Here is a 24494-nt window from a genome sequence, read left to right as displayed (position 1 = left end):
ACAAGCTCTGGCCTATGAACCATGGCTTACCTTTGTCCCATTTCTGGTCACATTCATTAGCATAGGCAGCTAATTGAGTAGAGGGTCAATGACTGTTCTTACTAATGGACACAGAAAATGTTAACAGCTAAATGTTTGTTTGTTTTTTGCTTTCATTCAAGTTAGCTGAAGAGATTATAACACTATATGATCGGTTTATGGATATGCAACACAGTGGCTGTGACTGAGGGGAAATACATCAGCGTTTTCGTGTTTGAAGTAGGTGCTCTGACATGTGAACAAACAATTATGTGATACTTTACCCTTCCGTCATTTATCATGTTGTCCTCTAGGCACTCACTAAAACTAATTGAAAAGTCATTGAGGAAAAAAAAAACATGCCTCGTTTTTATAAAAGTTTTTAGGTTCTGGCGAACATCGTGCTTTCAAACAATCAGTGTTGTTTTGTGCTAATTTTTATTTGGCCACATATAATTGTAAAGTTTAGGAGTGACAGCAGCATTAAAACCCCGGAGTGAAGTGCTTTAATTACCGATGCATCCATTATGCCATTAACAGGGAGTTTAATGGCTTTTTAGGGAGTTAATTTGGTTGTCACTCCCATAAATTACTGAGCTGTGTGTGTGTGTGTACAGAGCAGGAAAAAGATCTAAAAGGTAAACTGGCAATCAAATTGAACTGCAGTCTGAGTTCAGCCAAAGAGATCTGTTTGTATTATTCTGGGCTTATATTTCACTAGAAACACAACAAATAACATTTACAAACACAGCATTTTTTAAAAATTCTCTTTTAAATAAATGCTACTTTTAAACTTTCCATTCATCAAACAATCCGGATACCTGCACCACAGTATCCACAAATATTAGGTAAGCAACACAAATATTTAAATAAATAAAGAGTTAAATATATATATATATATATATATATATATATATATATATATATATATATATATATATATATATATATATATATATATATATATATATATATATTTGTGTTGCTTACCTAAAATTTTATGGATACTGTGGTGCAAGATTTTTATCAGGATTGTTTGATGGACCATTCTCTGTAAACCCTAGAGATGGTGAAAATCCCAGTAGATCAGCCGTTTCTGAAATACTCAAACCAGCTCATCTGGCACCAACATCCATACCACGTTCAGTCAATTAACTTTCATCACCTTTCTTCCCCACTCTGATGCTCAGTTTAAACTGCAGCAGATCTTCTTGACAATGTCAACATGCCTTAATGTATTGAGTTGCTGCCATGTGATTGGCTGATTAGAACTTTGCGTTAACCAACAGTTACACAGGTGTACCTAATAAAGTGGCCAGTAAGTGTATAAAATATAATATAATTTAAAAACAATTTTATTAGAATTTCTAAAAACTCAGTTTACAATAAGGTTTCATTCATATTTACCAGGGTTGACCAATCCATACAAATCAAGTACCAATTGTCTAGTTTAGTAATTGGTAAAATCACTGAAAAGCTATTGTTGACTAATATGAATAAATACTGTAATAAATATATTGTTACATTTTTATCTTAGTAAAACGGGTTGTCAAAAGTATAAAGTATCAAGTTTATAATTTTCAGTATTAATCAGTACTGAAATTTTAAAATGATCCATTGATTTAAACATCGCTGATTAACCATTCACAAATCACAGTAATTCCTGTCGAACACGTAAACACAACAGCCAATCAGCACTGTTTAAGGAAGCTAACTCAAGTGTTAGTAGGAAATGGACGTTTTTGACATTTCGGTAACGATACCAAATTCAATACTTTATACTTTTGACAACCTTATTTTCTGACATAAACATTAAATAATACATTTATTACAGTATTTATTTATATTAGTCAACATTAGTTTATGAAAATAATGTCATTCATTGTTAGTGTTAAATAATTTGAAGTGAATCATGTTAACAAGAGTCATTTTGAATGAATTTTAATAATGCAATAAATATTGAGCTGAACAATAAATGTTGTACATGTATTGCTCAAATAATGGGACCTTATTGTTCTTTTGAAACTAAAAATTTAAGTGTTATGTTTTAAGTTTACATGCCTATAAAAAGCAAGTGCACCAACTCGAATCTTGAATCATGCCTAAACCAACGCAGGCCTGTTTTCCTGACTCAGAAAGAATGAGAGACAGAGAAGGGCATGAACCCAGGTCTCCAAGCCTCCGCATATAACACGTCCATCTGAAGAGCATTACGCTTTTGCATTATCAATCATTAGCCTTGACATCTGCAATAAAATACTGCCCTCTCCCTCTGACCTGTGCCAGCAAACCCTTTGTAGTATAAAAAAAAACTATAGATATCATCATGAGACAAGCATAAAAGCATGGCTGTTTGATTTCCTGACTGTGTATGATTTCCTGACTGATCAACCATGAGCCATCATTGTATGAAATCCAGTGTATAAAATGGGAGTAGAATTGGCAATGATTTCATTTCACGCAAGAACAAGCTGAATGAATGGTGCATAAGAAATTAAGCATCCTTAATAGTGGTTAATTAAATAATAAGTCATTACCAAACAGGCACAGCTCGAAACTAAATGTGAAATAACAAGCAAAGTTTAATGTAAATCTTTTTGTCAGTTGACTCTAACATGTGGTACTTTTAATATTGGACACAGATGCTGAGAACCCTTGGCTTCTTCTTTTTCTAGACTAATAAATCCAAGACTGTAAACCTGCTTTTACAGCTAAAGTAAAAAAAAAAAGAAAAGAAAGAAAAAAAGAAATGAAAATGCATCATGGGGTGTGCTTTTGAAGTTAGGAGTGGAATCAATATACCAATAATGTGAAAAAAAAAAAATTTAAATCAGAAGTTAACACTTTAAAAGAAGGTGGGATCAGTTCATGTATCGACCAAAATGAACAAACAATGACGAACATCACATTAATTACACCATTTATTTATCTTTGTTAAATAAGTTGTTCGATGTTAGCTCTTGTCAACGCACAGTGCAACTTTGGATTTTAATAAATGCAGTAAATGCTAAAACTGTGATAAACATAGTAAAATTAATGTTCATTGATCGTTTGTTAATAAATATACTGTATTTAAACTAACGGGAATGCAAATTGTGATATGAATAATGCAATACAAAGATCAGATCAGATTTTTTTGCACAGCTGTTCAAATGTGGCCAACATTAAATTTCCAGTGTGAACTACCCATAGTCCTAACCTGATAACATAAGTACAACCAGCCATTAGTACAAGAGTTTACTAATGTGAATAAAGCACATTGTTAAATCGTTTAATATGATTATTATTGCCGTTTTTTTTTTGCAAACAAAAATGGCAATAATAATTAAATGAATTTTTTTTTTAACTCTAAATAGTTGTTTTGATAATACTAATAAGTGTATTTCCATGTCTGAAACCTAAAATACTTGAATGCTTGAATATGTGAATGTGATGTGATTGAAGTTTTATGACAGATACGGACCTTGTCTTTCTCTGGCATGGCACTAGACTAGTTCCAACCCAGGCTCTTTCTGATTACGTAGCCATATGTACATTTCAGCAGAGCACCAAATACATCGTAGGAGCTACGTTTTTGTTTTGGCAAATCCGCTAAAGGCCGCTTTTTTTTTATGCTTTTTAAAATGTCAAATTTCTCTCGCAAGTGTCAGTTGTGCCTGTTCTTCTCATGAAAATCCACCAAAGGTTGTTGTCGGCCAACTGACTCACCCTAAAAACCCAACCAACAGTGTTTTCAAAAGCACCGATTGACCCCAACACCCTACTTCATAAGCAATACAGAAAAAGAAAAGCTCTTGCCTCATTTTTACCACATTTTCAGATTTTACCACATTCTCACCCTGTTATTTACTTGTTATTGTTATTTTTGGGGTTTTGTTTTTGTCTTACCTGCTTTCTGGAAACGTTCTTCACCGGACTCAAACCCCCCGTCATCGTTAACTTCTTTCAGCGTCATCCTACGATGTAGACAGCGAGCCACTGGACAAACTGGTAACTGCAGAAAAGCCATCCATATGAGTGTAAGCAGTCCACTGGTAGGCACGAATAAAACAAAACGGCATCATATATGTTTGTTTTAAAGCCAAAATGCAGCCATACGTCATAATTCCTGATCTCCAAAAATGTGTATAAGGCTACGTTTTCAGAATGAGCCTATGTTGACTAGTTCTCATGGGAAAGCAGATTTGAATTCAGCAACTGATTACATGACGCACTGACTGAACATTTTGTAAAAGTTGCATGAATTCTGACATAATTCACACTGTGGATGCATAGCAAAACATCAGATCTGAATTGGATTTAATACCACATATGAAAGTGGCACTGATGAGAATTTAAAAGATGAGATTTCATGCATTTGTGCTTTTCACATGGTCATGACAAAAACAGACCTGAGTCTCATATCGGGGAAAAAATCAGATTTGAGCCATTTTTGCCTGCAGTGTGAACCTAGTCTAGGGGTCAGTTTCCTTTTATATGCACTACTTTTCTATTGTTTTTCAATGTATAATTGTGCTGGATGGACCGTTACACTCACATCTTTTGAAGTGCTGTGCACAGGAGACATCGTGCACAAGTTGAAAGATCTTCACTCAAAGCTCATCACTGTTAGTTACAAAAGCAGCGGACTAATCTGAAGAGGTCAGAGGTAGGGTACGCATTGCAAGCTTCTGTTTATTAGCAAGCTGGCATGACAACTGTTTTATTTACCGTTATATTATGGCAAAGAAGATGCTTATCGTCTTGAGTCATATGATGCATCTTCAAATGCTTATCATAACATAATGTTTTCCTATTTCTAATGGGTCCAATATTGTCATCATTGGACAGATTGGTGGTCAGCAAACTCATCAGAACTACACTTAATAATAAACTTTTTTGGTTTTGTAATCTGTATGAAACGAATGTGAGGTGCAGGCCATACGGTCAAACACACGTCACTTAACAGCAACTACTCAAACGTCCCACAAAATTGTAAACAAAGAGTCGCTGTCATTTCTGGAGGAGATTCACCGTCAAGATCAAGTTGTGAATTATTTCAAAGAGCTGTGTGATCGGACGAGACATTACTCAATGTATGATAATATGTAAGAATGGCCATAAATGAGGTTGGTGTCGTGATCTCGTTACCTTCAAGTGCGCATGTGCTTCAGCTTGGGCAACCTGAAAATATGCCGATGTAGTTTGATTGTTAAGTGATGTTTAGAAACAAAACTTAAGAGACAGTTGTTTAATTGTATTGGTGATTCCAAATATGTAATGTAATGTAATGGTAAGCTTGGCAAATTTGATGTTTCCCCATTCAGACAAAATGCCCAAGAGGTGTTTCAAAGATGGCTCTCGAGAAAAATGACTTGCATTAAAGGGACTTTGGTTTAACAGAATTTTAAGCATAATACAAAGAGTTAAAAATTTGCACAGTAAGCGAAAGCGATTTCAGCAGCTTTGGCAAGCACAGCAAATGTGTTATGAATAGTCATGATTACTACCTGTTTGTCTGGTATCTACAAAAAAAAAAAAGAGGTAATCACCTGTGGCAGAAGAGGAATTTTTGTATCTGATGTGCAAAATGACAAATGAGTACATGCTGACACGGTTGAATTCTTCTTGATTGAGATCAGCGTAGGTGGGGAAAAAAAAGCAGCTTGTGATTTTTCTCTTGCCAAAGTGAAGCGGTCCAGACTAAAGTTTTTGCCGCAGTCTACAACGTGTTCTTTAACCATTATATGCATTTGACTGAATGTTAAGAGGATGTGGTCTAAGCCGAACACCCTTATTTTATGGTTCTGCAGTGACAGACACTTTTCCTTAACCACATTTGATGTTGTTTTGGAAATCGTCAGTCAAAAGTGACACACAGCACTTAGAGCGGATGTTGTCTCCATTTAAAGCTAATTATTGAGATAAAAATCTGAAAAACCTTGTCTTACAGTCAATTAGAAAAAAACAAGTTCACCGAGCTCACATGAAGAGATGCTTATACATGCCACCCACAGAAATTCTAACAAAGCCTCAATTCAACTTGTGCTTTAAGCACACCTCTTCAAATTTAATGGTAGTTCCTGTGAATTACGGCACTCTGTCAGCAAATCAAATCTGTTTTATTCAGACACATTTTCATATAGAGTTTGACTAAATTATGGCCATTTTAATATGACAGAACCTAAAAAGTTTATTGAAATTATATTTATTATTATGCATGCTTTATTAGAATATTATTTCGAACTCGGCACAACCGAAGCACAGTTAGGCTACATGTTGGTGCTGACATCAATTCTAAACTGCCAAAACCATTTGTCAGCAATTAAAGTTTCACTTCTTGGACAAAGCTCCATAATGCCAACCCCTCTGGTCTTCATTGGCTGCCCTCAAGCATCTATTTGGTCTTGTCAACTTTAGGACCATTTACACAACATTTGGTCTGATTACAATAGTGTTTTTGTTACTGAAAACACAATTCGTATATTGTATTTAAAATATTGCTTCTAACCTATAAAGCTTGAAATAATCTAGCTCCTGTTTATCTAACCAACCTTCTTTTTCTTTACAATCCAACTTGCTCTTTAAGATCTCAAAACTCAGAGGTTCTGGTAGTATCATAGCAAAGTCAAGTAAAGGAGGTCGAGCCTTCTCATATATGGCTCCTCAACTCTGGAATAGCCTTCCTGATAATGTTCGAGGCTCAGACACACTCTCCCAATTCAAAACTAGATTAAAAACTTTTTTGCATCTCGTTTATTTACACTATGAACAGCAAATATGCTAATTATTCTCTTTATTCTCTATTTCCACCTGGGGATACTCATCCCGAGGTCCTCAGACTATGCAGCACCACTGATTCCATCCAAGACCAGCGACGAGATGATCCCAAGGTTTCCATATCCTGGACCAGGCCGTATCCTGAGCAGCTGCTGTGGTGGTCATGGAGGAGTGGAGAGCATGAGACTGATTCTTGTGACGCTCCAGAGACAGACGAGTCTTTGCCGAGGTCCAGCTTCCGGCACCTTGACTGCAGCTCTACACAAGACGTTTGGCCAGAGAAGAAATGGTCGTGCCCAACTGAGCCTGGTTTCTCTCAAGGTTTTTTAATTATTCAATTTTGCCAATTAGTGAAGTTCTTCCCTCGCCGCTGTCGCCACTGGCTTGCATGGTTCAGGATCTGTAGAGCTGCGCATCGATGGATTTGCTCTTCAGTGTTTAGGCTCTCAGTATTGATTTTAAACCACACTAAACTGAGCTAAACTGAATTGAATTTAAACTCTGAAAACTACTATGTTCCAATTTACTATCATCTTCTATGTAAAGTTGCTTTGACACAATCTACATTGTAAAAGCTCTATACAAATAAAGGTGTATTGAATTGAATAGAATAAAAAAAGGTTACAAAATAAAAGTTTTTGAAAACGCAGTCGTTATCGTGTTAATATAAACCAGGGGTGCCCAAAATTTTTCTTGTAAAGGGCCAAAAACTAAACTTGATTAAGAGCTGTGGGCCAAAGTTAAATATATGCTAATTAAAAAAAACTGTAAAAAGTTGCTTTAAAGCATATTAAATGAAAATGCAGTATAATTTTACTTTTTATAATTAAATTATTATAGTAAAAACATAAACAACCAACTTATAACACAATGGAGCTTAATACTGAATACACTAATCGAGCTGCTTCTGCCTTTGCCTTGATTTGCTCAATGATGTCTTGTTCATTGTCCTCTGTCAAGTGACAGTATTTACATTTTAAGTCTCACAACATTTAATTTTAGTTGGCTTTTTTTGTAGCTCCTCGATTTAACAAAGAAACAAAAGGGTATACGCCAAATTTGAAATGTCAAAAGCATTCAATCCAACCAACTACCCATCATTTTTCCTCTCATTTTAGATGGGATGGCGGGCCAAACCAAAGGCTACCATGGGCCAACTTTGGCCTGCGGGCCCTACTGTGGGCACCTTTAATATAAACACTAGAAAATGAGTCTTTAAAAAGATGACATTGTGATGTCTTTCCTGAAGAAGTGTTAGATTTACTTCATGTTAACCAACCGTGGAGATGCATTCTGCACACATAACAAATTATTTGTCTAGGCATTGGTGTATGTACACCACAGTTCTCAAGCTCAATTCCTGGAGGGCCGCACTTCTGCATAGTTTAGCTCCAACTCACACTTGCTTTAAAGTCTCTATTAGTCTTGAACAGCTTGATTACTTTGGTCAGCTGTGTTTGATCAGGGTTGGAGCAAAACTATGCGGAGCTGTGGCCCTCCAGGAATCGAGTTTGAGACCCATGATGTACACCAATGCTAAGACGCATCAAAATGTCATCACTTTACACAGGTATTGTTTAGTAAAAAGGTGAAGGCTCCAAGTATTGGCCTGGCATATGGAATTCGGCATCTTTGCAGATGTATAAATGTAGATTCATTGTAAAAAAAAAAAAATCTGTAAATTGATAATTTTCCGTATTTTGTGATTCAGGTTTGTTTTATTTACTTACACTTTTTTTTTATTTACTTGCATTTTGTGACCTTGAAAAAAACGTTTAAAAAAAAAAAAAAAAAAGTGTCATTTTTAACAGTTTGAGGTGATATATCGTCAGGGTTGATGTTGTTGGTATGTTTCAGACTTTATTCTCTATATATTATTTCTTACACGATATCTGGTCTCAAACTATTAAAATGCCAATAAAAGTCACTTTGTGAAACTGCACAATTTTCAACCTCAAAATTCGACAGTGCAGAGATAAATGCAATTCCATAATGCAATTCACAACCGTAATTATACAGAAAATACACGTGAATCACAAAATACAAAACCTGTTAATTAACCAATATTTTTTTACAGTGTGGTTTTGGAAAAGTTATTTAAACAAAATTAAAACCTCAGGGAACAACCTCTGATCAATCAGAGTAGGGGTGGACTTCATATGAAAAATATTTAAAACAAACCATAGTAGACTAACTTCAAATCCATATCATGAGAAAAATGAAAGTGTTTTTCCCTCAAAATTATTGGATCCATGTAATAAAAATATATATATTTTTAAATATTTAAATTAACACTTTAAAGAGATCTGAATGCTGAGAGAAAGGTACTGGAAAAAGGAAAAAGGCTCAGAGTTCAAACTCTGATGTTGTTCTTCTCTACAGTTCCCACATCATTTTATAAAGCTAGACTAGGTTACTCTAAGAAAGAGGATATAACAACCCCATAATTATGCATTTCAGCATTTCCCATATCCAATTTTGTTACATAAATGTCAGCTTGATGGCACTGTGGTAAAGCCAAATATCACATCCAAAATACTTCAAGTACTGAGAATGCAAATGCTCAAATCAATCACGCAACAGGCAGTAAACCATGAAAAGAAGCTATGTCCTCTTTAGATATTTGCAAACAAGAAGTGGAAAACTGTGCCATCTACTGTTGAGATGAATCTGCTGTTTGGCATCATTGAACACAACAAGAAGATGCAGTGTGAGATTATATAGAGCCAGATCCGTCTCAAAAATAATACATTTACTAGATAAAATTCCTACATGCACAGCACAATTCACATTTACAAAATATAATTTTTACATCTGTAAAAACACTTCCTAAATTCACAAGTAAAATCATAAATATTTTCGCCAAATGAATTGGATGTGTATTTATGAATCATGTTTTTAATTTATGAATTGGATTTGTGTATTTTAGAAATGCGTTTTGAATTTACGAATTGGATTGGTCTATTTTTCAATCGTGTTTTGAATTTACGAATTGCATTTACATATTTTTAAATTGTTTTGAATTGGATTTGTGTATTTTTTTAGTTGCATTTTGAATTTACAATTTGACTTTGCATATTTTTAAATAGTTTTTATATTTACAAATTGGATATGGTATTTTTTAATCGTCTTTTTTTATTAATGAATTGGATTTGTGTATTTTTGAATAGTGTTTTGAACTTACAAATTGGATTTTGTAAATGTGTTGTGGATGTATGATTTGTATTTTGTAAATGTATTATTTTTGAAACTGATCTGGCTTCATTGATTATGCCCGACCAAAGAAAGCATTCAGCCAACTAAATCACAAATGAAAAAAAACTTTTCTTTTTATTACTTTAAGTCTTCAGGTGAAAAAGGATAATAAGACAAAACACAAGTTATACATTCTTTTACTTTCCCTCTGACACTTCTGGCAGTGAAAGACATCAGTTTAAGGTCTAGCTCTTAAATGTGCAAGACATTTCTGCAATGTATACTGTCGAATTTATTACTGTGCCAGACTTCTATTTATTAAAAGACGACGATGTAAATAACTCATCAGTAACCCATCATCTCAAGGCAAAAGGTTTAAGTTACAACAGTTCTTTACTGAAGCTTAGTTAAAACACTAATAACAATTCAAAAGCAATTGTTGACCCACCAATGAAAAGTCAGAAATGCACCAGGGTTTTTCCAAGATTAAAAATGATTTTCAGAGATTTATCTTACAAAGATGTATACAAATTTTATGATCTAAAAATGTCATTATTATCCATATGTATTATATTTGTAGTCATACTCAGATATTACATTTCATCAATTTAACACTGGGTAACACTTTAAAACTAGGTTAAAGGGCTTATTAAAAAAGCTGAACATCATCATTACCTTTCGCAGTGTTTCTCAACCATGTTTCTGGAGGACCACCAACACTGCATGTTTTAGATGCCTCCTTTCTCTGTCCCACCCATTACAGGTCTTTCAGTCTCTGCTAATGAGCTGATGATCTGACTTTAGGTGCGTTTGGGGAAGGAGACATGGAAAATGAGCAGAACTGGTGGTCCTACAGGAGCGTGGTTGAGAAACACTGATCTATCTAACGCATGACTTAAATGTTAAAACATTTTAAATGTAAAAATAAAAAAAAATAAAAAAACTTTAAGGTGCTACTGAAATGTATAAATTTTCTAAAAAGCGCACTTCCACATTTGCACAAGATTACTGATTATGACTTACGGCTAACAGTTCTTCGAAATGTTTTTGTGCTGTGTGATTTATCACTTTCCATCTAATAACAAGAAACTAGATTAATTATCTTAAAGGGGAAAATATCATCACTGTAAAATTTCACTTGGGTGTCCAAAAAAACATTTAAAGAAGGAAAAACCCGGTAGTAAAAGGACACAAAACAAACAAAAATAAGAAATCTGTGAATTCACTGGAAACCACAACGTTATACAGGAGAAAACAACTCCTGGACCAACAGTAACAGCGCATCACAAACATGGAAAACTCAATAACACTAATCCCGAGCTCTCCAATCCGTAACTGCCGTGCATCTACTTGGCTGTTGGTGCGAATACTTTTTAGCCAATGACTTTATTGTAGCAGGTCTTTAACACCACTCAAAATGAATAGAAGCATCTCCAAAGTAAGGCTTGTTTAGACCCAAATGACCTTTGAAAGCGTAGAATTATTGCATTAGGTCTAAGGGGGTGACAAAAGGCTGGAGAAATGGCTCAAAGTTCCATGAAAAAACACTGATCATCTGCTGAATTTTTGTGCAAGATTGGATTGAAAACCAAAAGCATCTTCTCAAGAAGCTTTGCAATTCTCTCCATCAAATGTATGATAACGGAACTGAAAAAAAACAATGCAGGTTTATTCTCTTTTGTTGAAAGATGGCATGTTTCCTGAGAGGATCCTGAGCTTAGAACGTCAAAAAAAAAAGTAAAAATAAAAAAAAAAGTGTGATGCTGTTCTGGTAACAGAGTGAAGAGTATTTGCACAAGATTGCTGGTGGCAGAGATACTGCGCTCAGTTCAGTGGGATGAAGCCCATGTCAGGAGCGTCACTAAGAATGAGTGGACTGTCACTGAGGGAGTAGAGAGGACTGGGCAGACGCAGCATGGGTTTATGGGTGTGAAGAGCTGCACGTTTGAGCCCTCTCTGGGAGCAGGGCACATCTATGGGCCGTCGAGCCTGGCGGCCCGAGCAGCCGTTGGAAGGAGGTTTGCTGGGAGGAGAGACAGTTATGGAGACAGTATTTAGTAGACTCTCTTGGGTAACCGGGGCGGTTTTGGGTTTGCCGGGAGCGCAGGTGCTCTGGATCACTGTGGAGTTTGCCATTGATTCTAAAAGCTCCTTTGTGCCCTGTGCACACTGTAAAAAGAATGGCGACAAAAGGGTTAAAAAGACTTAAAAACAATCAAACAGTCCCTCCAGTGTTTTCCGATTGCGAGATTAATGAATACGGTGTGAAAATCAACTAATTGCATAATTTTTATTTGAATTTTACCACCCAGAGATTTTCTGTAGGTTTCCCCAAATCAAATTTAAGACTTTAAGACCTTTTTAAGACCATTATGAATGACATGGCAGAATTCTATCAGGCTACATGCTAAGGATTAGAAGTAGAAAGACCAGCTGCCCAGTAGAAAGAAAAAGAAAAATCTAAAAAGTCTATATTTTAAATAATCTGTCAAAACAAGCCGACCTTAGTTATTAAAAAAAAAAAAAAAAAACTAAAATGTTAACACAACAGACTGTTATAATATTAGTTACAGTTTTGCTAAAAGATTTATTGAGATGTGTTGTTGGTGATAGGATGTGTGTTGGACCAATTAGGTTACTTTACATAAACAAAGAAAAATAAAGTCCAGTTTAAAATGATTTAAGACCTACAAGACAACATTTCAGTGAATTTTAACACCTTTTAAGGCCTAAAATTTGGGTTTTTAAATTTAAGACATTAAGACCCCGTGGATGCCCTACACACACACACACACACACACACACACACACACACACACACACACACACACACACACACACACACACACACACACACACACACACACACACACACACACACACACACACACACACACACACACACACACACACACACACACACACACACACACACACACACACACACAAAAAATTAAAAAGTGCACACAAAAAAAGTTTATATACAAGTTTATAACTAAATTATTAAGCTGGTGCTTAAAAATAAAAAAAAATACCACATTTTGTTTTAAATCTGTATGAGTTTATTATTCTTTTGAATTGCATTATGGGAACTTGATCTTTCCTCCAAAAGGTTTTGACATTTATAAAAAAAAAAAAAGAAAAAGAAACAAACTTTTTTAATAGTTTAAAGTGATGTATCATCTGGGTTGGGGTCAGTAATAAACTGCCAGTACTTTTGCTAGCTATTTTTACAGACTTAATTCTCTATATTTTATTTCTTAAACAATATCTTGTCTCAAACTACTAAAAGGCAGAAGAAGATAAAGATAAAAATATATATATTTTGGAAAAATGCTATAGCTGGCCCCTATCGACATCCTTAGAAGTAAAAATATGAAAATGACAGTCAGTGGAAGCCAGCTACAGCATTTTTCTAAATATCTTATTTTGTGTTTAACAGAAGAAACTCAAACAGGTGAATGTTAAGTAAATGGTGAACTATCCCTTTAACAACTAGCTGTTATGCATTCATACAGATGTTGTGCACGCATTTATGAAAAATATGGTAAATGTATCTAAATTTGGTATGGGCCGGTAAAAGATTCTGACGGTATGATAACCTTGGATAAAAATATCACGATTTATCAGTATTGCGATTACATTTCTAAAATATGTTCCTTTTAAATGTCTAGGTGAAAATCCTCTTTGAACACAGTATATTTTATTTTGAAAAACTTTTAAATATTTTGAAGCAGTAAACATGTGCGGCTAAACAATTAAAATAAATCACTGACTTCTGCTGTATTTATTAGTTTCTAATCTAATCAGATTTCTTTCAACTTGAAAAGGCATGTTTGGAGATCTTTTCAGCTGGAGATATTGTTATCCTAAAAAACTTAAAATGTAAAAAATAAATAAATACACAGGAACGGAATAGAAGAAAATTCTGCCGGTTTTAAAACCTTGACTTTTCCAAGCCGTGGTATACCTTTAAAACGGTTATCATCCCATGCCTAATCTAGATTAAAAAATGCCCTTATGTTTTGAGAATGGAAGTAATTAATTTTTATTTTTATTTTTTTTTGTCCATGTAATACAATTTTGGACCACAAATGAAAGTATACAGCTATGTAGACGGCAGCCACTGGGTATAAGCTAAATGAACTAAGCAAAAGCTGTTACTGTTTAGTGGGTTGTAAATTAGTGGGTTAGACAGATTTAAATGGGTCAGGATTAAATAGATATTAGTGTGTCAAAATGCCACAGTTTTGCTGAGTGCTCTCATTTAATGATTAAGTTCTACATATTTGTGATATCTCATAAGAAATAAAGTGCTAAAAATGATCCAAGTACGAGTTTGTCTATTTTTTTCCCCACGAGTTTAACTTTTTTGTAAATGAAAATAAAACCTTATGCTAGACTAGTATCATGAAACTACTTTTTCTTCTTCTGTGTTTAATCAGAATATTACCATTTCTCCAAACACAAAATGTACAATATTTAATTACGCATTAAAGGCAGCATTAACTCGTTAAATCAATTTTGATCTTTAATTAGCCAAGTTCCTAAATTAAAGCATTGTTTGCATCTGTATCTTTTGTTTTGCCATTTGTTTCTTATTAAAAAAAAAAAACCTTGATCTATTTTATTTGTTCTTTGTGTCATGCATGTCTACATTTGCAACCTGCATAATACATTAGAGTACATGTTAAATGTAGTATCCTAATAATGAGAAAAAACCTGAACGAGTCGCAAAAAACTGGAGGGACTGACAAAAGAACATCACAATCACTGAAAATACACAAAGTGTCAACTGACGTTAGATAGCAGACCAAAAACACGAGTACAATCAACTTGCCAGAACACAGTAAAGATGCGAGTAGGTTAGTACTGCCAGAGAAAACGAGAAGATGAAAATGCAGTGACCAATGAAAGCAGAGCATCTCGTTTCAAGTTTTCCAATGAGCTCAGGCTGAAGCAGCGCAGATGATGTTAGAAGGGGGATCTCCAGGGGTCACGCAGATGAAAACACCTCCTTAACATCAGGATGAACATCCATCACGAGGAGGCGGAATGAACATGTGCGCATGATAACTAATGTGACCTCAGTCAACAATCCCAAGAGTGGATGATTACAAGATTGAATCGTGATGATGATGATACATTAATTAGGAAACGATGATGTAATGGAGGCAAATCAAAAGTACAGACCTCTGGCGAACACTAATGTACGAACACATGACCATCATAAAATGGAGTAAAAACAGATGTCTGCTAAAATTCATCCAGAAGGAACAGAAAACAGACAAGGAACCTGACGGTTTCCTCTCTCGCGAGCACGGCGGACGGGTCTTATGATGGTGGTTTTAAAAGCAAAGAAATGAAAGCCAAGCAGACAGTTCAAATAAAAGGCAGAGTAAAGGCCAAAGAGTCATGAGAGGGCGGTCGGGGAATGGCATGCAAGCGGCCTCATAACACACCCTTACCATCAAACGTCAAAGAGCTTGCAGGAGCCTTCAGGCAGTGCAGGAGAGAGCAAACTCCTGACAGTTCTCCTCCTGTGAGGGGTTTACAACTTCAAACATCAGGGCAACTTTAAAACAACATAATAAAGTCACACCATTTTGAATGGACTTTGAAAGACTCTTAATATTTACCAGTCATTTACCATTAACCCATAGAGCACTCCATTTATTGAGATTAATATTTATACTCCATTTCAATATTGTTTTAATAAAATATTTACAGTAATTTAACAATTGGGTTTTAAATATATCGGCATATAAAATATAAATGTACATATAAAGAGTAAATTAATTATGATAAATACAATTAATGAACCTGAAATATCACTCCATCAGAAATCTATTCAAAAGTGTCCATTAATACATTTTCTGCATGAAAAAGTTGTATGGGATCATTTAAAAACTCCAAAAAGAAAGTGTTTTTAAATATCTTTATACAACAGTCTCGTTCGCCAAGCTGATAGCCGTGCGATATGCTGCAATAACAGCACTTTTACAGCCTCTTCACTCATGTATTACTCCATCCACATAGAGTGACAGCAGATCACTACAGTTTGACAAAAATTGCAGCTGTTGGGCAACAATATATTTTTGAGGCTTTTTCAGGCGAGAATGTGGTTGTTTAGATTTTAACACTGCAGTTTATTAATGAAGACAGTGCTTAGTTTAAATATTTATAACTTCAGAGATCGGAAACCATCAGCCTGTCATACTGAGCAGAGCAAAGATGGTTGATGTGACAGAGACTGCATAAGAATCTTTAGAGGAGGAAAAACTCAGCATTTTCTTTTCGTATTTCAAACTATAGCTGATCAAATCATTATAAAAACATGTAAGTGACATTCTAAGTCGATCTTTCTCTTTTGTATAATGTAGTGCTGTATTTATACCATAGTAATCTGCTGGTGTTTGGCTTTTTTGGGGTTACTTATTGTGATCTCCCGAATGCAAATAAAAAAATACTGGGAAATGTCTCTAGACTGATGGCATTTCATGCTGTTCAGCCTTATAATCTTAAAATGTGGGCAAAATCACATGTTTTGTTATCACCTTGGATATTAGGTTAGAAAATCCTTTAAACACTAGCTCTAAAGTGACACGTTTTTAACAGTTTCTGCTGTTTTGACTGTCCGCTGCAGTTATGAATGAATGGCGAAAGAAAGTAGTCCCATGTACAAGGATTTTTGAGATTCTCTGTGTTTGATTTTCTTTTTATATACACGATTATGCCGCTGAACTGATATATAAAAACAATATCATACTCATAGCAGTGCTATATGGCTGTAGTCACTGGAGGGACACACCGCACTCCTCTCACCAGTGTTAATATACAGCTATATCGCACTGCTGCTCATGTGATATTGCTTATATATAGTACTGTGCAAAAGTTAGTAGTACTTTCACCAAAAGAAAAAAAGGTTTAAAGTCAGTTATTTCTAAATATTTCTGTAGCATGTCAGTCTGAAGTATCAATTTACATTTTTAAACATTATTTCTGTTATTAATTGTAATTATACACTGAGATTATTGTCTGCACAAGGAATCTGACAACAGCCAGTGCTCCACACAATAATATCAAACTGTTTAATTTGAACGGTTTAATTATCATAGATTGCTGCGCAGTTCCGCTCGGAAACCGGAAATTTTCCATGCGCATATGTTCATACATCAAACAGAACAGAAGCACGACTAATTAACTATAAATATGAGCCGTTTCCCAGTAAGACATCATTAGCTGTGGTTTATATTACATGTGATTAAATCAGATCGGTTAAATGTGTGTGTAATTTGTAGTTTCTGTTTACATTTATATTACCATTGAAAGTATCTTAAGCTCATAAAAGGTGTATTTAAATTAAAATACAGTATAAAGAGCCATTTTTTTTGTATTTTTTAATGTTTCCTTTTGTAGTATATTTTAAGTTGAGACAAACTGTCATCAGTCATTTCTAAAAGATGTAAGATGTGATTGTGTGTTGCTCTATTATGATCATTTTTTTCGGTGGTGATCAATCATTAACAACGGTTATCGATTAACAACATTATCGATCCTAGAAAAAAGATTGCTTTTTGTACAAACTGTGATAAATTTTCACCTTTGAATAAATCAATTAAAGCTCACTTAAGATTAGTGTACCCTTAAAGAATACAAGAGTTTAAAATGTAAAGAAATCATACTATTTTATCATACTAATTATATTGTTTTATCATACTAATTATCAAACTATTTTTATACAGTTTTTTATTAGTAGCATTTTACTGTTTCCACAAAAATATTAAGCAGAAGAACTGAAATCTAGTTCATTACTGTCAAGTCGGATGCATTTTTGACCTTAATGCATCCTTGCCAATTAAAATGAAGATTTCTTTTTTTCTTTGAACTGTAGTTTAGGGCTTGAAAGGCAATGGAATGCTTTTTATGCTTTGAGGATTTTAAAAACCACAGCCACAATACTTGAAACTATTTTTTAAACGGCATTCCCTCACCATGTTTGTGTCATTTTTGGCCATGAAAGCAGGGAGCTCAGCGTCAGAGGTCACAGTTTGAGGTGCGTCCTCTGGAGGTACAAAGCCTCTTCTGTCAATCAAGCTGCAAAAGATGACAAGGATGTGACCTATTGTGACTTTAAAAACACGGCACAGACTGTACTTAGCATATTTGTTGTTGTTTGTAACAGTATGTGCTTAACCCAGGACACACATTAGCCTGAAGCTAAAGAAGTTCTTCATTTGCTTACTAATCTTTAAATGTCAGAATTCTGAATTTAATATCTGCCATGACGTCGTCTTGTGCATGCAGTACTGACCTGGGTGGCATCGGCCCGCAAAGCACCACACAGCAGTTTGTGAAGATATTGTTATAGGTATATGGATTTCCTGATTCTTCTCCTCTTTTACTGGACCAAGATCCTTTGATCTACAATCATTAAAAGGAAAAAGAGAAATCAAATTTAAAAGATTTGTGTGGAGAGAGGGAAAGCAAAAGATGTGCATAATAAAAATTTTTCTTTTTTATAACTAGCCTGCTGGTGGTAACCTCTTTTACATTATTTGGTATTTTATTTTACACTTTATTTTCTTGTTTAAGTCACATTTATTAATATCAATCAGAATAATATATATATAAAAAAAATAAAGATATATATATCTAATATATAATATATATATACTCATTTTCTTTAAATCTTTAAATACGCAAAAAGGGTACATGCTAATCTAGATAAGGTAACATAAGGGCCAGACAGAATGTATGGACATTTTTCGCTGTCTCTGCACAGAATTTTGCGGGAAAAAAAAAAAAAATTTAAATTAGCAAATTTATATGGAATGATTTTGAAAATACAGTAACTAAAAACCAGACACATGAAAGAAAAAAAAACAACTTTTAACTTAAGCTTTACAATGTAAATCCAATTATGGTAAACAATTGGTAAACAAAGCAAGTGTCTCATATTGTATATCTACTAAAATACAAAAAAATACTACTTTACAAATAGTTTTGTACATAAGTCATATAGACATTTGCAGACTATTCAATATAAATGCCGAAATGTATATAAGAACTAAATCAAAATATATGTAACCCACCGGTCTAGCATCTGTCCCTTGAGCACCTTTTAAGGTCAGAGCAGTGAGGTTTACCTGCATTGCACTTGGCTAGCTGGCCTCAATTACACTCACCCCATAAACCTCACTCCCATCCCGGACGAGCCCCCACATGTAACCTACCAGTCCTACTAGACCAACCCAGTCTGAGCTACTATCAAACCAGCGATTCTTCGTATGGGAGTCGGGTGCTCTAAAAAAAAGGCCATGGCCTCTAGTGTCTGTCGCTAGAGCACCTTTTGAGGTCAGAGGAGTGAGGTTTACCTGAATAGCACTTGGCTAGCTGGCCTGTTACATATATAAACAGACATTTTACATAATTAAATAAATAGACTTCATGATGGGGTAAAACGTGGAACTCTGCATGTGCAGATTACATTTGAGCCTACTAATAAGGTAAATAATGCTAATTTGCACTTCTTGCACTTGTACTTCTACTACAAAAACATGAATTTTCAGGAATAGTCATGTTCAAGTTATAAGGTTACTATTTTTCTAATTAGAGTAATGGGTTTTAAATATTAAGATTAATCAATCCGTAATTTAGAAAACCTTGAACAGGCAGCAAATTATAAATTCACCAAACGTATTATATATAGAAACTCTAAAATACTTTTAGAATTTAACTGTGAATAGAAAAAAAATGTGAGGATTAGTTTATGCAAGTGCTACTGAGGTGGAAATCATTGAGAAAAAAATTATAATTTTAAGAAAAAAAAAATTCTACCAACACAAATTTAAAAATAAATGTTGTTTCCTTTCCATTAGACATGTCATGAACTTTGCATTTTGAAACATCTCAGATTTACCACATGCATAAATAACTGGATATGATACTACTGATTAAATGAGTATTTAAGGGCATATTTACATCTTCGTTGGTTGTAAGGTTGGATGCCACAAGATAAGTATGGAAACCCGACAGACCCAGAATGGACCAGATGGAGAAGAAGCAAATGACCAGCTCGACAACAGTGCACAGGCAGTTAAGGATGCAAATCTTCTGTAAATGTGTATCAATATCCAAAGTACAGGACAATAACAGTACAGTGATACAACACGCACACAAAAGGTAATCCCATTATGCTAAGTTGAACCAGAACTCCACCAGGTTGTGGTGGAAAACTGTGACCACAGGGCACAAATGTAAATGGATGAATCTTTATCTATGGGCAATTGTTGCCATCCTGACAGGAGAGCAGGGAGTGGTGAAATTCTTGAGCTGATTAGGGATGAATGGGATTAAGCAAAGGCGAAAACCACAGCAGTGGGCCTGTAAACAGATAGTGAACTCTGTCAGTCTTGTAACTGTGTGCATCTGAGGACTGGATTGGTGCAGTAAATTCATGTCAGTGACTGGGAAAAGTACAGACAGTTTTTTTTTCTTTTAAAGGATATCTGGCGGGGCTGTCCTGTATTGCCTGGATGAAACCATTCCCACCTTGTGATCCTGTTGATGAGAAAGAAAAAAAATGAAACAGCTTACAAAAAGTTATCAAATATCAAAATACAACAAAGACAATGATCTTTTGCTTTTATACAAATGAATATATATTTTTATTGTACATAAATAAAAATTATATATTTTAATATGTTAAGAATAAATGTTTTTTTTTATAATTTAAAATAATCAAATATAATAAATATATACATATTAAATGATTAAATATGCCAATATTTTAATTTTAAGTGTAATTTTAAAATAAGCTGTCTTTGGTGTTGATCCTTTCTATCATGAAAATTTGGCGTCTAAGACATTTTTTGTTATTATCATTATCATCATCATCATCATCATCATCATCATCATCAATGGTAAAAACCATAAAATGTTGTGTAGTGTCTATAAAAACATATAATACATATGCAGGCACATTATATTTGTATAAAAGTGACTGTTGAAACTTACGCAAAGTGAGGTGAGTGATCACACAGCCAAAGATAAAGGAAGTCAGAAACGACAGCGACACTATGAAGGCATAAAAAAAGCGATAGTTGCGCTTCCCCACACAGTTTCCCACCCAAGGACAGTGATGATCGAAGCGCTCTAGAAGGAGGAGAGAGAGAGAGAGAGAGAGAGAGAGAGAGAGAGAGAGAGAAAGAGAGAGAGAGAGAGGGGGACACTTTAATAAATTCTCAAGAAATTACTTTGAGGAAGTGATCTGTGTTACTGTAATCAACTATTGCACATTACTTATCAAAACACTGTAATACTTCGAAAGCTTTATAGAAATATTTCACCCAAAACAAACATTGTTTATGCTTTCAAATATGTATAAGTTCTTTCTTTGGCATTACAATAAATAATTAGTTGAGATTTTAAAGCTCCAAAAAAGCAGAAGCACAGTAAAAAATATGATCAAACAAATTTCCATATGACTTGTGCATATTATTGTATTATATAATTCCAGATATCAAAAATGATTTATAAAATTAGTTAGAAATTTAAAATTATTTATAAAATTAGAAGTTACAAAAAAAGGAGATTAATAATTTTTTTTATTAATTTCATTATTTTAAAAATTCAATAACTTATTTGTGAATTAACTGAATTGTTTATCATCATAAAACATCCCATCTTTAATTTTTCATTTTACTTTAATATTTAATTGTCTTTGCAAAAAATAAATAAACATATTAATAAAAAATTTCACTAAAGCATGTGAAATAAATAATTGTCTTTAATGCTCTGGTCGAAGCTTAATTATAAATGCACGGAAAACAACAACAACTATATTTTCATTTATAGTTCAGAATGACATAAGTATGACACTGAGATTGTTCCTTACCGACACAGTTGTCACAGAGGCTGCAGTGGGACGTCCGGGGTGGACGGAACATCTTGCATGTGAAACAGTATTTAAGCTTAACCACCTGATCATTTATGAGGATCTCTTTAGTGCGGGGAGGTGGACGGTATGTCGAAGATCCAGAATTATCTTGAATGAAACCCACAAATTTGATATCGAATAAGAAGTAAAACATATATAAGAAAATAAAAGTACAATTAAAGTCTTACCAATCTGTTTCTCAATGTCTGCAGCCTCATCTGGCAAAGCCCTGGGTAAAATCCCTGGGTCTGTAAAACTGGTTTGAAGAAGACTAATGACGACGAATATAAATAACACTCCGCCAATAACTGGAATGAAGACAGTGAGGTGATCCACCAGAAAAGGGCAGCTGTCAGGAAGGAAACGCAAAGACAAATCAGAACAGTTCCTTGGGTTTTTTAGAAGTAAGATTAAAGGAAAATCTCAGAAATCATTTTTAAAAAAACGAAACAGTACGTTAATCTATTCTTAACATACACTACCGGTCAAGGGGTCAGTAGGATTTTTAAATGTTTTAAAAAATGGGCTTCTCCTGCTCACCAAAGCTCTGCATTCATTTAATCAGAAATAAAGTACAAATAGTGAAATGTTATTGCACTATAAAATAAATGCTCAAAAGTAGTTTATTATTTAATTTAATAATTTATTCCAGTGACTTTAATGATGAACTTTCAGCTTCAGTGTTCCATTCTTCAGTCAAATGATCCTTCAGCAATAATATTTATTATTATTGTTATTAACGGTAATAGTAATAAAATCAATAATGACTGGAGTAATTATTTCATTTGAAACTACATACAATAAGAAAGCAGTTATTTAAAATTAATAAATATTTCACCGTTTCTTTTACATTTAATAAATACCGCTTAAAGAACAGAACAATTTTCTTAAAAATAACATAGAAAAAAACCTCACCCCAAACATTTGACCAGTGGTGTAAGTGTCTGATATTAGCCATGATTTAAAGCTTGAAAATTAAAAGTGAATAAATAGATCTAATCCCATAACGATTCATTAGTTCAGTTCTCTATTTCTCTGGGTGTACTGGTTTGACTAGTTATGTTTGAAAATATTTAATTTCTTCAAACTTTCAGATAAAACGTTTTGTCATTTAGAGCATTTTTATGTTGCAGTAAATGACAATTGGTCAAAATAGCAAATGTTTTAATTGATTTTGATGGAAAATGTGAATGTTTGATGTACTTAAATGCTTTAAGAAGTTCTCTAAGAGCGCACTCTCAATTCCCCTTTTGAAACTTCCCAGAAAACAAGACATGTGTGAAATGTGCATCTTAAGTAAAGTAAACTTGATTTAATTACGTGTAGGCATTTATATAAGAAGTCAAGACAAAAATATTACAGTAGATATACATTTTCAGCAGTGAATGCAACATTTAATGTGATCATATTATAACTTTAATACTTTCTGCTTAAATTTAGGATTGAAATTGTGGAAGGGCGATTCAGAATGATTTAAGTCTTTACAAATAATCACATGAGTAAAATATTAAGCTTTTTTGTGATAATGTTACTGATAACAGTCATGTGGTAGAGTTTCAGACTGCTGAAGCATGATGTCAAGAAGAGCAACACCAGCTGGTGGAGATGTCTCTTTTGTCCAAAGTAACGTTAGTATTAGTATTGTCTAGTAGTTCGTCTGTGTGTAAGAGCATACACAACTCACTCAAATGTGAAGAATAAGACACTGGTGATGAAAATAAGGCCGATGGTCAGCGGGAGGACTCCGCATTGCCTGGCCAACATAATACGTCCGTCACAGTAGAAGCGATTTTTCCCAGGGAAAACCTCCCATTTCCTCCTCAGGCGCTGGGAGCCCTTTCTCCCGCAGGGCAGGGTGCTGGAGGTCCGGCTGCTGGGTGTTCTTAAAGCTCGAGGGTCTATTTGTTGATACTCACAGTTTTTCATTTTTTAACTAAGGTTACAGCGGAGTACAGTCGAAACCTCAAGAATGAGTTTAGTTAACTTGTTACAAGCCAAGCCCAGTCAAAAGGGGAAGCTACCACGACACTCATTAACGTTAGTTATCAGCCGTGAAGCTTCTGTAACACCAATAAATCACTTGGGTGGTAAAAATGAATATGTAAACAAAGCTAGAACTACGTTAAGCTAATTAGAACGGACGTAAACAAATAATATGTTGCTCTGTGGAAAAGTATGCAGCTAAATAACCCTTATTGGTAACATATTAACGTGTAATTGTTATACTGTCATGCCATGTTGTTGATTTCGATAAATTAGGAGCTTCTAGGCTAAGCTAATCGTGTTAGCTTGTTGACTAACGTTAGCTGTCAACTATCTCAGCGGAGGACATTACTCCTCACGCGCTGCTCAACCGTCATCTGAACGACACTCGGCTCCTCGCGCTGCTCCCCGTCCGAGTTTAATCTGTGGGTTAAGGATTGTTAGGTTAGTGTTGTTTTCAAAGCTGCAAATGCTAAAGAAAGCGAGCGTACATCTACCAATGAAGAGCAACATTTACCTCAGTGTTCACTTCCCTAGCCGATGATTATTACCTGAAGAAAGCGACCAATGACTCGAAGAGTGATGATGCGCGTTCACT

The 24494-nt window shown here is 34.5% G+C and overlaps 1 protein-coding gene across 12 annotated transcripts in view; it reads right to left on the bottom strand.

The window, feature by feature from the left end:
• zdhhc18a (zDHHC palmitoyltransferase 18a) overlaps positions 1 to 24494 on the bottom strand; it is a 284455-nt gene extending 259961 nt beyond the window's left edge. The window contains exons 1-11 of one of the 12 annotated variants that reach the window (XM_087286026.1): positions 24414 to 24494; positions 23598 to 24319; positions 22102 to 22262; positions 21872 to 22021; positions 20992 to 21129; positions 20484 to 20535; positions 19957 to 20059; positions 18287 to 18396; positions 17967 to 18069; positions 3907 to 4012; positions 2923 to 3727 (exon numbers count right to left, since the gene is read on the bottom strand). In XM_087286026.1, coding sequence (XP_087142152.1) covers positions 3723 to 3727; positions 3907 to 4012; positions 17967 to 18069; positions 18287 to 18396; positions 19957 to 20059; positions 20484 to 20535; positions 20992 to 21129; positions 21872 to 22021; positions 22102 to 22262; positions 23598 to 23839 — 1170 coding nt within the window. In that variant the 5' untranslated portion in view covers positions 23840 to 24319; positions 24414 to 24494 and the 3' untranslated portion in view covers positions 2923 to 3722. 12 annotated transcript variants of the gene reach the window in all.

Source organism: Danio rerio, chromosome 16 (assembly GCF_052040795.2).
Source record: "Danio rerio strain M-AB ecotype USA chromosome 16, GRCz13ab, whole genome shotgun sequence".
Classification (NCBI taxonomy): Eukaryota; Metazoa; Chordata; class Actinopteri; order Cypriniformes; family Danionidae; genus Danio; species Danio rerio.
This window is presented reverse-complemented; position numbering and strand designations above follow the sequence as displayed.